A 15,803-nucleotide genomic window follows, 5' to 3' on the forward strand; every position below is an offset into this window, starting at 1 on the left:
AGATGTCAGCTCAACATGGGAGAAACTTGCTAAAAGCCTGTGGTACTCCCAGTTGCTGGGCCTGCCTTGTGATGGCGTAAGTTCCCCATCACTGGGGCTATGCGAGCAGAGGCAAGGACATCATCAAGAGGATTCCTGCCTCTTTGAGCAGATGAGCTTTCTCGTCACTTTCCATTCTGAAACTCAATAATTCTATAAACCAGGCAGTACCATCTTTCTAAAGCTCAGTTTTATCATCATTTGTATAAATTTTTTACAATGAGAAGTTGGAAATGCCATAAAAATCATGACGAACAATGAAAGCGGGATTGGGCGGGATGACTTCCGCGTACACACAAGAGGGAGAGATGGGCCTCGCTGTTCTGCGAGAACACAGCCTTGGGCATCCTGGTTCTCGCTCGTCTTCTCTCTGGAAGCCTCCAGTCTCTTCCTGCACGGATCCTTGAGGTTTATTTCCAGGCCTGGGCACCATCCCTGACGCTCCATCGGCGCCTCCCCTGTCCCACAGTCAGAGAGGGTGGAAGTCTATTCTGTAAAATGTTACAGCAAGGGAGGTAGCAGGGTGACCAACTCATCCCAATCTGCCCAGAATGGTCCTGTGTCGTGGGAGCTCCTCAGCCCTGGGCAAATGGAGACAGTGTGTCACACTGGGAAGCAGGGAACTTCTGGCAATTGTGTCTTGGAGACATAGGGGCCTCTTAGGGAGCCAAGCACAGAGATACTTGGTGAAGAGGTGCCCCCCACCCTCTCCCGGGGGGCAGATAGGCAGTCAAGGCTGATGCAGGAGCAAGGCCCAGGCTCAGCTCCCAGCCACTTCCCTCAAACCCCTGTGAAGCAAAAGCAGGGCAGGCACAAAGGGCCTGAGGCACAAGGCAGGAACGACTTGTGAAACAGCTGAGAAAGTGGTCCCATCCTGCAACCTCTTTACCAATCAGCTGGGCAGGACAAGTGTGACTCTGGAAGCCTGCTGTCCTCCCTCCCCTCCCCTCTGCCGCTGACCTTCCCCCCCCAGGGCCACAGGGGCCTCCCTGCCTTCTCTAGCTGGCTCTGCTCCTGGGGCGTCCCACGGGGCTGAGCCCAGGAATTGTCACCTCCACACCCCCACCTGTCCGATTTAAATCTTCCAGGCACTGTTCCCTCTGCGCCCAGCAAGCCGGCTGGGTGAGCTAACCAGATAAACTCGTTCCAACCTGAGGTCTGCCTGGGTTGTGCTCCCAGCTACGCTCCACCTGGGAGTCACATCTGGGCGATGGGAGCTGGACGCAGCACAGCTTCCTGGAGCATCAGTGTCACTCCAAGATTTGGGGGAAAATACAACATATTATTTGGAAACACATAGATACTGTGGAGGAAAATATAAAGCTCACTTGATTTTTAGAGAAAACATAAAATATCACAGAAATGGAATACTCGGGTTAGTTCAACCACATCTCCAGACACCCCCGTTTGTTCCCTTGTCCTATCCCTGTGTGGAAACCCTACACTCCCTTCTAGAATTCAAGGCATCTTGGTGGGGCCGGGTGACAAACACTAGTGTACTGTGGCCTCCCGATGACATGTGCATTTTCACTGAGGCCTTCCGTGCTCTAGGCCAGCATTTCCCAAGGGTGCTGGATGGAGTGTTCCTCAGAACCTAAATAGGTGTTATTGCTGTTTGGGTAAACAAAATGAGACTTGTCATCAGGCCTCCCGGGTTCTACAGGACTCAGGTGCACACTGAATCCCTAAGAAAGGGTTAGTTTGCCCACATTTCTGGAGACAGGAGCAGCCCTGTGGGGCTCAGTGCCCATGCTGACCAGCCTGTGTCCCAAAGGTCCCAAGTCTTGGGCTTCCTGCCCTGGCTGGTGCCCTCAGCCGTGCCGGAGCCCCCAGCGGCTCCCCCTGAGCCTCCTCAGCATTTCCATCAACAGGGCAAAGAGGCCGGGAAGACGGGCGGGGGAAGAGTGTTGCTCCCGGGGTAACAGCATCCCGCCCTCCAACCCTGCAGTATCGTCTGAGACTCCTTGCCTTGGTTTCACTACCCACCCTGATCAAATTTAATCCATCCCAAACAGAAGGACACACTCAGAGAATCAAGGCCCTCTACACCGAGAGAGCTGGGGATTGATCAGAGACACCCAGCCAGGCTGCACCCTCCACTTTGGCCAGGTTTCATAATAGTACTCCCAGCAAAGCTCTGACCCAACTGGCCCTGCTCCTACTCTCGTCTCAATCAGCAGGAGATGAGAATCTGAGAACTTGAAAGGCCCTCAGAGATTACCGAGCTCAGGCCCAAATGTTCACAGACCAGAGATGCCAGACCTGAGAGGCATTCTGTGGCCATGGGAAGAAGGCAACTGGGCAGTGAGAGGACCCGGGCGGGAACTCCTGCTTTGCCATTCACTGGATGTGGTGGTCTCAGATGGGCCTCGAGTGCCTCAAGTGTGAAATGGAGATGCTGACAGCTCTCTTGGAGGGCTGTCATTGAGAACAGAGAAAGTTTAGGAACATAGATTAAAAATAAAATTCAAGGGGCCAGCCCTGTTGCCTAGTGGTTAAGTTCAGTGTGTTCTGCTTCAGCGGCCCAGGTTCGGTTTCCAGGGGCGGGCCTACACCACTCATCAGTGGTCATGCTGTGGCAGCAACTCACATACAAAACAGAGGAAGACCGGGGCTGGCCCCGTGGCTGAGTGGTTAAGTTCGCGTGCTCCGCTACAGGCGGCCCAGTGTTTCGTTGGTTCGAATCCTGGGCGCGGACATGGCACTGCTCATCAAACCACGCTGAGGCAGCGTCCCACATGCCACAACTAGAAGGACCCACAACGAAGAATATACAACTATGTACCGGAGGGCTTTGGGGAGAAAAAGGGAAAAAAAAAAAAAAAATCTTTAAAAAAAAAAAAAAAAAAAACAGAGGAAGACTGGCACAGGTGTTAGCTGAGGGTGAATCTTCCTCAGGGGGAAAAAATCAAATTCAAGGGAAAACAGAAAGCCTTCAGCCAAGCCCTAAATACATAAGATCTCATCCAGTTTCTAAAAGTGAGCTTTAAATCTGTCCTTACATCTTCCTAAAAGGCAAAGTAGAAGGGAAATGAATGGGTTATAAAATTTGGTATCCATGAGATAAACACATAACAATGCAGAATAAAAATCAAGCTTTTACCTGATTTCAAGACTTGCTGTATAGCTACAATAATCAATACAGTGTGGCATTGGCAGGTAGATATACACATACATCAATGAAACAGAATAGAAAACTCAGAAGAACACACAAGCATGGGCAACTGATTTTCAACAAAGTTGCAAAGGTAATTCAATAGAGAAAGGATAGTCTTTGCAACAAATGGTGCAGGAGCAATTGGATAACCACAGGCAAAAAACTGAAACTTAACCTAAACTTCACACCTACACAAAAATGAACTCAAAATGGATCATAGATTCAAATGCAAAATTATAAAACTTTTAGAAGAAAACACAGGCAAAAACCATCAGGAACTAGAGTTTGGTGAAGAGTTCTTAGACATGACACCAAAAGCAAGATCCAGAAAATAAAAAATTAATAAATTATACTTCATCAGAATCAAAATCTATTTCTCAGTGAAAGACCCTGTTAAGAGGATGAAAAGCTATAGACTGGGAGAAAATATTTGCAAACTACATGGCCAAACAAAGGACTTGTATCTTATATAGAGAGAGAGCTCTCAAAACAATAGTAAAAAAAATCCAATTAGAAAATGGACAAAATATATGAGCAGATCTTTCAATGAAGAGGATATACACGTGGCAAATAAACACATGCAAAGACGTGCAGGATCACCAGCCATTAGGGAAATGCAAATTAAGACCATGACGAGATGTCACTGCACACTCATTAGAAGAGCTAAAAGAAAAAGTAGTGTGCCAATAAAAAGTACCAAATGTTGGCAAGGATGTAGAGAAACTGGATCTCTCATACATTGCTGGTGCAAACGTAAAATTGTATGGACACTCTGGAAAATAGTTTGACAATTTCTTTAAAAAAAGAAATCGACATGCAACTACCATATGACCCAGCAAATGTACTCCTGGGCATTTAATTCAGAGAAGTGAAAATTTATGTCCACACAAAAACCTGTACATGACTTGTCCATAGCAGCTTTATTTGTAACAGCCCCAAAATGGAAACTACCCAAATGTCCTTCAACAGGTAAATGGTTAGACAAATCACGGTACATCCCTACTGTGGAATACTACTCAGCAATAAAAAGGAACAAACTATTGATACATACAACAATCTGGATGGATCTCAAGGCCATTATGCTGAATGAAAAGAGCTGCCCCAAAAGCTCACACATGGCATGATTCCATTTATATAACATTCTCAAAATGACAAAATTAACAGCAATGGAGAACGAATTAGTGGTTGGGAAGGGTTAGGGATAGTAGTCGGAAGCGGGTGGGTGTGACTATCAAGGAGCACACGGAGATCTTTGTGGGGATGGAATGGTTCTGTGTATTGAAGTGGTGGGGTGATGGTTCCACAAATCTATACCTGTGAAACACTGGCATGGAACTGTACCCACACATTGTAGCAATACCAGTTACCTGCTTTCGGTATCATATGGTAGTTATGTAAGATGGAATCATTGGGAGAAATGGGATGAAGGGTACACAGGACCTCTCACTACTATTTTTCCCATGAATCTATAATTGTTTCAAAACAAAAAGTTTTTTAAAAGCTCAAAATATATCAAGCTTTGTCTGGTACTTAGAACTCAGTTGGCTTTCTCCCAGAGTCCCTCCCTTGTAAGGGAGCCCCCAGGTGCTGTAGGGGCAACCCATTAGACTGGTCCTGCAGGGTAGACACAAGCGTAAATTCACTCAGCTATTTCTTCACGTCTTTCCTCAACAGAGACTGAAAGGTCAATGCCCAAGTATACGTCAGTGAACTTATGATGTAGAACGGGGCCAAACCAGCCCAGCCCCACACAAGGTCCTCTGAGGGCCCCTTTGCCCACAAGCACCCCTGGCTTCTCAGCTCCACCATTACCGGCTCTCCAGCTTTGGCTTGTAACTCGGGTTCTCTGTTGGCCAGTGCCTCCACACACAGAAACCGGGTGAAGTAACAGCTAGAGATGGTTAAAACCATGGGCCAGGATAAAACCAAGCAGGGGTGTGATGAACGGAACCAAGGAGGGGTGGGGAGCCGCCCACATTCCTCTGCATGGACCATGACCTACTCCACAAGCAGAGCAAAAGAAGGTGAGGGGAAGCCATGGTCTCATTCCAACATCCCGATGCCACGTCTGGGTCTCCCAGAAGGGGAAAAAAAGTAGTCACTCCATAGACAAAAGAGAACGATCAGAAAGGGATGAAATGAGCCATCTATATTGTGAGACATAAATTGCTCTTCCGTTTGTTCTATGGCAGCACAGGTCACAAATTCATCGCCAGGAGAGAAAATGAAAGCCACGAAGGGCTTTCGCATCATCCCATGAGTAGAGGGTCTGAATGACCTGTGACCCCCACCCCACCCCACCCATTCCCATTGCCCCCCACCCCCCAACAAGCAGGGCAAGGCAGGTTTCTCAGGACAGACACCTGGAGAACACAATAAATGCTGCCCACGATGTCAGAGAAACACCACTGCGGGGAGGAGTGGGTCAGGTAAGGAGTTCTTTGGCACGGGGGAGTTGATCTGAGTGTTTTCTGATGCAGGAACTGCAGGTTGCTGGGATTTGGCCCTTTCCCCTGGAAAATGAGAAGTTAAGTCCAAGATGCCTCCCCCTAGCTGGGGTCAAGGGCCTCAGGGCATTGTGGACACAGACCAGGACAAAGTACATCTCCCTCCTTTTTGGGCCTCTCTCCTAGGTCAGAGGTCACAGGGTCACTGAGGCCAAGCTTTGAGGTTTGTCTATGCCTTTCATCCCACCGTTCTTCCCCAGCCCTCCACCCACCCTGGAATGTTCCCCAACTGACTGGGTATACACGATTCCACTACACTGGGGCCCCGGGTGTGGGAGCTCCTGAAATTTGGGCAGTAGTTACCAATCGACCCCTCCTTCTGTAAGATAACCTCAGTTTGGCCCCCAAAGTTACATTTTAGGAGAAACAGATCTGTTTGAGGCTGGCGGGAAAAGTTCGCCACAAAGGCTCCCTCCTACCTCCCCGCCGTCCCCTGCTCCCGTAATCGTTGAATGAACCTGGTTTTAATCTAGAGTCTCAGAGTTCTGGATGACAAACTGCTCCCTCTGACAAGGATGGGTGCGCAGATCCTCCACTTCTTAAGAATTCTGTGAGCCAGAGACAGTAGAGACTGTCCCTAGACTAGAAACAATCGTGTTGACACCTGCGAGAGGAGGTGGAAAACCTCAGCCCCAGAGTGGGAGTCGCCAGGCTCTTTAGATGAGAGTTAGGAGGAATGAGAGGGTGTGAGCCTGTTAGCACATGGGAGCAGCCACGCTGCAGCCACCGCAGCCCCCACATCATGGCTGGGACGTGTGTGTCACCAGGGCCTGGAGAAGGCCCTGACCACCTGGAACAAGCACACCCATAGTATCCCCACATGCTAAACCAGAGTTGAGCAGCACCTTGTGATGGTGAGGGCTGGGCTGCACAGTGGTTAGGGTCTCTGACTCTGGAGTCTCACATACCTGGTTCCTCTCCCCTCCACTCCTTTCTGGCTATGTGTCCACGCACAAGGGACCAGCCTCGCAAAGCCTTGTTTCCTCATCATTAATGGGGACGCTAATAGGACCCACTTGGTAGATTTGTAATGAGGATTAAATACGTGTAAAATATTTCCATAATTCTTGGTATATTCAGACAGCTCCACTACTGTTAGCTTCCATTACTGTTATTTTGGACATTATTAATTGTAGTGTCTCTTAACTATTGGTGGAACAATAGATCCTAAATGATGTTTGAACGTGCAGCCCTGTGTGTGGCGGCAAGCGCTGACCTCACCTGGATGCCAGTCCCAGAGAGCCCAGCCCTTTTCCTGGCCTCATCCACAAAATCCTGACAGAGCCCCACGAGGGGCAACTGTTCATATTGCCAAGTTTTTTCACCCAAAGACTCTGAGGTGCAGGAAAGAAGAGGAATGCTCCCCTGTGTCACCTGGTTAGTAGGAAGCTGGCCTGGGGCTTGGAGCCCAGGCCTCTGGCTTTCTCTCCTTCCCCTAAACCATATGGTATGGAGGGTTTTGCAGGAATGCCCTAAAACCTATTGGTTAGTCTGTCCCAGCAATGAGGAACCTAGAAAAAATGATGACTCCTCAGGTTGGGTGTCCCCTGATCCCCCCATATCACACAAGTCACAAGACATGTGTAGTCCACACCCCACGGGGTGGGTGCAGGGCAGTCCTCCAGTCGCTTATTGGGAGGAAGAAATCACCCAGCAAATAGCCAAGCCCCCAGACAGCCAGCGCCACCCCTTGGGAGAAAAGGCTTAAGGGAGTTTAATTAAGCGAATTCCAGACTCCAGGTCTGCCTTGAGATATCCAGCCTTGTACCTGCTGTCAGGCTGATAACGGAAGCTCAGTGGAAACCTCTCCAAGCTCAGGTCCTAGAATTACTGCACATGAATGGAGGCAATGATTAAGCGAATCTGGTTTTTATAGTTAAGGAAAACTCTTAACTAGTATGAGCCTTTAGGAGGCAAATTGGCCTGGGCCCAGGCCTCAGGCACGTGTGGCTAAACCATCAGCATGTGATAAATTATCCTATTTTTATAGATCTTCAAAGAAACTGCTACCATAAACTTATTTATTTTAGGAACTCAGAGTGCTTCTAAGTGGCTCTGTCTCCTTTAGGGTCACCCTCCCTGTCAGGAATCTGTTCCGGGACAAGCCTCCTTCCTGCCCTTCTTGGTGAAAATCGGGGGGGAGGGGGGTCGGTTGCCCCACCCTGGCTCCCTCCTGAGCCCCTCTCTCTTCAGATCACCCAACCGTTGCCCCCACCTTTCCCTCCCAATTCTTAAGTTATAAACACCAAATTTTCCACAATTCTCTGCTGAAACTTCTCCAAGACTCTTTTAAACGTTGGGACCAAGACTGCACACAGCATTCTCATCCAGGTCTGGCCATAGGTGAGGAAATCAGAAGATTATATTAAACTATGTAAAAATTTGTCTTGTTTATATCCAACCACAAAATCAGTTCAGCCTTTATTTACTGTGGTGTGGGGAGAGAGGAGAAGCAGGGGTGGGGATCCCAGCTCCACTGGTAACCATATGAGTAAGTATATAGGTAGGATCCACTGTGACCTCAGGATCCCTTTCTGTTGGACACTCACATAACCAGCCCACAGAGCCCCGCATCCTCCCTTTGTGTGATCTGGGCTCCCTTTAACTGCACAAGTTGGAGGCCTTACCTAGCCCCATCTGATGGTATGCTTGTGAAAAACAGCCTCCCTGCATGGTAATCCCCACCCTGACCCCAAGGAGCCCTGATGTGGGCTCTGCAACCCTCACCACCGCAGCTCTGCCCGCTCAGGAGATGCATTCCTCAGCTGCTTCTGCCCGGCCAGAATGGGCAAAAGAGCCTGAGCGTGGACTCAACCATTCCAGGTTCCCCTGGACCCGACAGGGAGTGGAAAGCATTCCTGACCCCCTGGGGAAGAAAGTGTGCTCACCATACAGCTGGCCTACACCCCATCTTCTCTTGACCCACTCTCCCAAGCTTGCCAGGCCAGAGGCACCTGCCTAGATGTTACTGAACACATTGAGGGCCCCTGCTTTCCTGGGGCGCTTTCCAGACCAGGAAACTGGTCCAAGCTTGCAGAGTTGGTTGCCAGCCTTGGGGGAATTCTGAACACCGCAGGCAGCCCCAGCGAGGTCGCAGAGTCCCCGCGGCTGCTCTTGGGCAAGATGAAAGCCCGGAGGAGGAGATCTTCCCTTCTACCTCCCACCCCAGGATGAGTTGGGCTCTGATCTCCATCTCAGAGGGACAACAGCCTGGCCCCGACAAGGCGCCAGACCCGGGCACCTCCAAGCCCACCCCCTTAACGACGTAACTGCCCGCAAGAGACGGAAAAAGTGCCGGGGGAGATGTTCTTATTCAATCAAAGCACAGGACGATTTCCTCGGCTAGCGCCAAGACTATCCGAGTGGAGTTGGCCCAATAAGCAGGTACTTTCATTGTCCTGTTTCTTAGTCTGACGAGGGCGTGTGACACACACACGCACGCACACACACACACACACACACACGCCCTGCACGCGCTCGCCTGTGCAGGGGTCCCCTCGCCCGCCGTGCCAGGCCCGGGGATGCGTCCGGAGCGCGGTCCAGAGGGCGGAGGAGGGAGCCCGGCGCCCCGGCGCCTCCTGGGCTCCGCAGCGCCGACGGCGGGCCCCGCGGACGGCCCCGGGTTCTCCGCTCACCTTAATGTTGCTGAAGATAGAGCGGGGACAGCGGCGGGCTCGGTCCGAGGAGGCGTCGCTGCCCTGGCGCGCGCCCGGCTTGGGCAGGAGCCCCATGGTGGCGGGCGACGGCGGGCCGGCGGCGGCGGCGGCGGCGGCAGCAGCGGCGCGGGGCGCGTCCCCTCCGGCCGGGTCGGGGCGGCGGCCGGGCGAGCCGGGGCCGGGGCGCCTGGGCGGGTGCGGCCGGACCGGTGGGTGGCGAGCGCGGCGGCGGTGGCCGGAGGAGGCGCGCAGCGGAGACTGAGCGAGAGAGTGCGCGCCCAGAAGTTTTATAAGTGGCCGCCGCCGCCGCCGATGATGAAACGCGTCCTCCCTCCTCCCTCTGCTCCTCGGGTGTCAAAGGCGCTGCGGGCCCCCGGCCCCGCCTATGCCGCCCCCTCCCCCCTCGACAGGTGTGACGCGGCCGCCCGTCGCGCTTGAGCTCGTTGCCGGCCCGGGGGTGCCTCTCTGCTCCAGGAGCTCAGTGTGGACCAGCGAGGCTGGACCGCCCCTGGAGAAGGTCCCTCCTGCCTGGAGGGTGAGGGGTGGGGAGGTGGCGGGCCTGGAGAGGGGAGGTAGAGGCTGGAGGGGGCAGGAGGCTGCAGGAGGGTGAGGACACCTGGGAGACTGGCAGGCCGAGGGTGGGTGTAGCGGGGACAGGCGGGTTGGAGACTGGAGGGGACCAGAGAAGGGGTTGGCAGAGCTACAGGGGCAGGAGGAGGCAGGAGAAGGACCGAGGGGTGCTGGAGGGGCCTGAGGGAGCCCGGGGAGGGGTGGAGGGGAGCCCGCGCGCCCCTCCCGACGCGCTGGGGAAGATTTACGGAGCCGGTCTCTGCTTGTTTGCACTCGCCGAAAACCTGGGCTCTCTGTTCCGGTGATGGCTCGAGACTTGCTGAGGCTCTGTTTGTGTCGAGGACTGATTTATATTTAAACTGCTCTTTGCACTGGAGAGGGGGCCGGTAACAAGGTGGAGAAGTGGGGGCCGCCCCGGGCTGGGCCCGAACTCTCTGGACCTGAGCCAAGGTAAACTGCAGGCGCTGTCAAGTGTCAGCACGGCTGGGTCTGGCCTGAAGTACTGTGGGAGAGAGGGGGGCCCCTGTGGACCGACGGGACGCACCCCATTGGCCTCCTTCTCAGGGCTGGAATAGAGCAGCAGCTTTATTTTTACTCAAGATTTTTTTCCACCACGATTCCGAGTGCAGAGAAGAGAAAGAAGGTGAGGCTTTTCAAGAGAAAATCAAGAGAAGGATAAGAAACTTCTGCCAAAAGCAGCTGCAGCAAGGAGTCCAGTTCTGGAAGTATTTTTCCAGTTCCCTAATTCCTGTAGTTCCCTGCAGAGCCAACCTTTGCAAACCCTTCCCACTCCATGAAAAGCAGGAGCCCACCCTGCTTTTCCCAGGAAGCTTGGGCTCCGGCAAAGGCCACAGGACAGATGGAACACATAGGTTTCTTATTTCTACCCAAGGTCTGATGCCTTTCTGAGCCTGGTCTGGGCTGTCCTCTGTGCGGGGGCTTCTCCTCTCCACTGCGGTCCAAGGACCCTGCACACAATAGCATGCAGTACTGGAGGAAAAGCCAAAAGCCCCTGGCCACTTCCCTCACCCACAGAGTGAAGGGCATCCAGAGAGGCTTTCTAGAGCCCTGCAGCAACCCCAGACCCAGAGCAGGCATGAAACTCTGGGTCACCAGACTTCCCTCTTGGAGAATTTGGAATGCAAGGACAGCTGCCACCACAGAGCGCTCAGTGCATGCTGGGCACTGAGCTGGAGCACGCATGGTGGACTGTGCCAGGCATTCTGCTGGGCACCCATGTGCGTGATTCCGCAGATCCCCAGCATTAGCCCAACAGTTATAGGTACTATCACAATCCAGATTTTACAGATGGCAATGCTAGGGAGGTCAACGAAAAAACTGACTGCAAGATACACAGCTAGTAAGTGATGGAGCTGGGTCCTGAACCTAGCTTTGTCTGACTCCAAAGCCCAAGCCTGAAGCACTATAGCCTTTGAAAAGTTATCTACTCCAGCAGCCTCATTTCACAAGTGAAACCAAGTGGAGTCAGGAGAAGGCCAAGGTCACAGACACATTAGGGCCCCTAAGGCTGGAGCCTCTTCCTCAAGCTCTGAGTGAGCCCTTGCCCTGGTCCTTTGATAGAATCCCAGAAAGGCCAGCCTCTTCACCCCTCACCTTCTCCTAACCTTGCCCTCTGCCCTCTGTTAGGACCAGCATCTCCTCCAGAAGTGCTCACAGATGGTTATCTGCCTTTACTAGGTGGAGTTCGGCTAAATATAGTGTAGCCCTAAGCAAAGTGGCTTCAATGAGATTTATTTGTCTCTCAGAATAAGAGGTAGTTGAGGGGTCATGGCCTGGGCTCCTTCAGGATTCCTTGGTGTGTGGCTCTCATCCTTATGGTTAGCTCATTGTCACAAGATGGCTACCCCACCTCCAGCCTCCTCTCCTAATTCCAGGAAGGAGGTGGAAGACAGGAAACGGGGAGGGGCTGTGCTCTCATCAGGGAAGCGGATCTCTCCTATGCACAGTTAGCCACTTTTCCTTAAGTCTTGTTGGCCCAAGCTGGGTCGCAGGGCTACACTCTGTGAGAGAGGCCAAGAAATGCAATTAACACCATTGCTGTCTCCAGAACGAAATTGGGGTTCTATTAGGGAAAAGGGGAGAAAGGATATTGCATATTCAACTTGCAGTGTCTACACATAGAGTAACCCATTTCCTAAAAGCACCCCCAGGATCTGCCCCCAAGACCCTTCCCAGATCCTTGATGTTAGCAAATATTTCTTAGCTCTGTAGGAAAATAAAGCACAAGGTCAGTCCCTGACTTCAAAGACTCCATGGTCTCAGGTGGGGAGCGAGGAGAGACAGCATCAGTGGCTGTAGGAAGAGAGCTGTTGTTCAGAGCTGCTATGGGAGCAGAAGAGGGGCCCTAACTCATCCTGGGGCAGCGGGAAGGCTTCCTGGAGGAGGTGACTCTCAAGCTGAGCCCTAAGGCCTAGAAAGATTGGGAGGATTCGGGTGAAGGCAGGTAAATCTGCTCCGTGGTTTCAGTCTGGCTGTAGCACAAGACCCAGAGACAGAGAATGTGGGTGGTGAAGAGGCAGGAACATTGAGTGGTGTGTATGAAGTGTAGGCCTTATCTCCAACACCATTAAAGGCTTCAGAACAGGGGATGCCCCAGGCAGTTTTGCAATTTCACAGAGACCTCTCTCCAGGCTGTGGAAGAGTGCGGTGGGACAGTCCATGGAAGGAATCCCAGGAACTATGGTGCAGGCCTGTTCTGCAGCATTGGCGATGGTGATGTGGAGGAGAGAAAGGCACAAGAGATGGTGAAAGGAGAGAGCATCCGGGTGTCAGTGAGGGAGACATTAGGGATGACTCCCAGGATCTGACTTGGCCAGCCTGCACTGGTGATGCCAAGCCCTGGCAGAGGGAGCCCAGAAGGAGCAGCAGCTACTGGGGGAGCGCATGAGTACCCTGGGCTCATTTTGAGTTCCAACTGCCTGGAATACATTCAGGTCAAGATGCCCTGCAAGCAGATGGGTACATGGATCCAGTGCTCGGGGTGGACACTGGGCTAGAAAGAGGGGCTTGGACATCCCACATAGAGGTGGGTCAGCCTCAAGAATGTATGAGTCTCCCCGTGAGAATGTGTTGACGGGAAGTAGGTCTGGGACCAGCCACAGCAACATCCAGGGGCGGCACAGAGGATGGAGCCAGCAAAGGAGACGTGGAGGAGAGCCCAGCATGGAGGGAAGCAAACGAGCCAGCGAAGCGTGGTGTTTCAAAGCGAAGGAGGTCAGGAGCATGTCTAGGTTGCTGAGGAGGGAAGATGAGACCTGAGGATAACCACTGGGCGGGCAACAGGCTGGCACTGAGGACCTTGGCAAGAGTGTTTCCGGTGGGTGATGTGTACAGAGCCAGGTTATGTGGGTCGCGGAGGAACTGGAAAGGAGAAAGTGCAAAAAGAAGCTGGGAGCAACGTTCCTGGGGTTGCAGAGGGAAGGGGAAAGAGAGGGGAGGAGCTGAGCAGCCTTAGGCTCTCCTCTCTGCTAAATAGTCCCCGGCTTTCTCAGGCCTGCTGGAGCAGTTGCAGGGTCACACCTCCAGGCTTTGCTCATGCTGTTCCCCCTGCCTGCACTGCCCACCTCGAAGGGCTTGGCTTCCACCCTCCAAGAGCAGCTCCTGCCGCTGCCTATTCTGAGCCCCCAAAACAAGAGTAGGAACATGTCTTGCAGTGATACAGACCTGTTGCTTGTCACTCAGGAAACTAGAGGTGAGTATCCCCACTTTACGGATGAGTAAATTGAGGCTCAGGGCTCTTCCCTAGCACACACGGTGTGTTCCTGCCTTTATTATCATAGGTCACAGGTCACAGTGGTGGCTAAGGGCACAGATCTTAGAGTCAGACTTAGATGCTGACCACCCTTCACATCAGCTGTTACCTTTGATGGCTTGCTTAACCTCTCAGATCCTCAGTGTCTTCTCCTTAAGATGAAGATATCAGTGTCCACCTCCCAGGGCTGTTTTAAGTGTGTAGTGAGATCTCAGTGCTGGCAACTGCTGCCTCTGAGGTGGCTGGAGGTATTGATGGTAGTAAGTGTACCCATGCCTCTTTCTCCAACTCAGCTGTGAGCTCTTTGGACAAAGGTTCTGTGTCAATTTTCCTCATGTCCCTCATTTGGTCGTGCATACCCTGTTGCTTAAAAATATTTATTAAATGGAATGGAGCTGAAATGAATTCCAGAAGGACCCAGTGACTGGGGAAGGCCTTGTTGTCCTGTGGCCTCCGAGCCAGTGCTGTCTCTGTCAGACCCCACGGCCTGCATTCTAGGACCCAGCCCTTCCAGCCCTTGGAGGCCTCTCGTCCTCCGCCTCATCCTCATCCTCACCGTTGGCTGGCCCCAGGCCCCTTGGGTTTATCAGTCCAAGGGGCCACACTCCCACTCTTGCAGCAGCTGACGAAGGGCTGTTGGTAATTTGGATACTTGACATGTTCATGGATTAACTCTGGCCTCCTAGCTCCTTGTGCGCCAACAGGTATGGGAGGAGGTTTCCCAAGAACTGCCTCCCTCGCCAGGTGAAGGGCACCTCTGCAGCCAAATGCTCCACCACTTTGTCACTGTCACTGGTGGGGCAGCCTGCTCCCCTTGTGGGTTGCCCTGGTCACTAGTTTATATCTTTATTTAACAAGCACAGTGTTGAAAGTCCATGCCTTGCAGTGGTACAGCCTTGGTTCATTTGATCCTCAAAACAACCCCATGGGAGGGGTTACTTTTGTTAGTGCTGTTTTATATTTGGAGAAACTGAGGCACAGAGAGGTAAAATAACTTGCTCAAGGCCACATAGCTAGGAAGTGGCAGAAGCAGATTCAGACCTGGGCAGCTCAGTGCAGAGTCTCCGCTCCTGGGGCTCTTGCTCCCAGAGACTGAGTCACAGTGAGTGGGCAGGCAAGCCCCCTCCCCCCAGAATGATCCTTCAGGAGCCCACCTTGGGGCCTCGCCCATCCCTGCCCCCTTGGAACCTCTGCTGCCAGCACCGCACCCTGCCTGGAGCGCTCTCCCTAAGTGAGGGTCTGAGCACAGGCTGGGGCGGCTGGGGCCCTCCCGGATCCAGCTCCAAGACCCCCTCCATTCTGCCCTTCTCTACTGTGGACATTCCAAGCCCGTGGCACCGACTGCAGGCCATTCTCTCTTCAACTGTGATACTGGCCCCACTCCCCCGACTCCTCCCCCTCAGGACCTGAGGCTATCTCCCCCGACTCCTGAAAATGCAGTGAGGCGGGACAGGGGCACTGTAGCACCAGGGCGCCCCGCCTCCTGGAACCCCGCCGCTCTGCATATCCCTGGGGTACCCAGTGCTTCGCACAGGGCCTGGCACACAGTGATGCATTTTCTTCCGGGAAAGACTTCTTCAGGCCTGTCTGTCCTGTTCCAGCTCCCGGTCTCACCCAGTGGGGGCCACTCAGTGCTTTGGCACGAGGCGCAGCAGGCAGGAAAAGGAGAAACCCTAACGGGCCTGGCCCCGCACCCCTCCCACATCCGCTCCCCCAGGGTCAGGAGCCTCAGCCTGGCCCATCCTTTGCACTCCGCCCACCCGGTTCAGGCCACCGAGGGGCACTTATCAGGGGCTGTCCTCCTGTGCCTGCCCATGCAGGCCCATCACCGCCCCTGCGATAATAGCCACTCCTGGAGAGCTCGGACTTCACCCTCCATTCTCCTCTTGCTGGGGTCATGCACACACCATCCGGGAGCACCTATGGCCTCTGGGCCCTGAGTGGGCCGGGCCCTGGTGAATCCTGTCATCTGGATGTTAACGAGTAAACAGAAAACCCAGTGCTTCGTCTCTTTGCCACGATGCTTGTTTTTAAACCGTTAATCTTTATGTTCTACTCTTGCAACAATAATTTAACTGTGTTTTAACTCTACTGGGAGAGAG

At 53.0% G+C, this 15,803-nt stretch overlaps 1 protein-coding gene across 1 annotated transcript in view; it reads right to left on the reverse strand.

The window, feature by feature from the left end:
* The window catches only part of SLCO2A1 (solute carrier organic anion transporter family member 2A1), an 83,789-nt gene extending 73,501 nt beyond the window's left edge, over positions 1-10,288 (reverse strand). The window contains exons 1-2 of the mRNA XM_014828715.3: positions 10,178-10,288; positions 9,339-9,617 (exon numbers count right to left, since the gene is read on the reverse strand). Of these exons, the coding sequence (XP_014684201.3) occupies positions 9,339-9,434 (96 nt within the window). The 5' untranslated portion in view covers positions 9,435-9,617; positions 10,178-10,288. The remainder of the gene's footprint in view (positions 1-9,338; positions 9,618-10,177) is intronic.
* Positions 10,289-15,803: the final 5,515 nt, after the last annotated feature.

Source organism: Equus asinus, chromosome 21 (assembly GCF_041296235.1).
Source record: "Equus asinus isolate D_3611 breed Donkey chromosome 21, EquAss-T2T_v2, whole genome shotgun sequence".
Classification (NCBI taxonomy): Eukaryota; Metazoa; Chordata; class Mammalia; order Perissodactyla; family Equidae; genus Equus; species Equus asinus.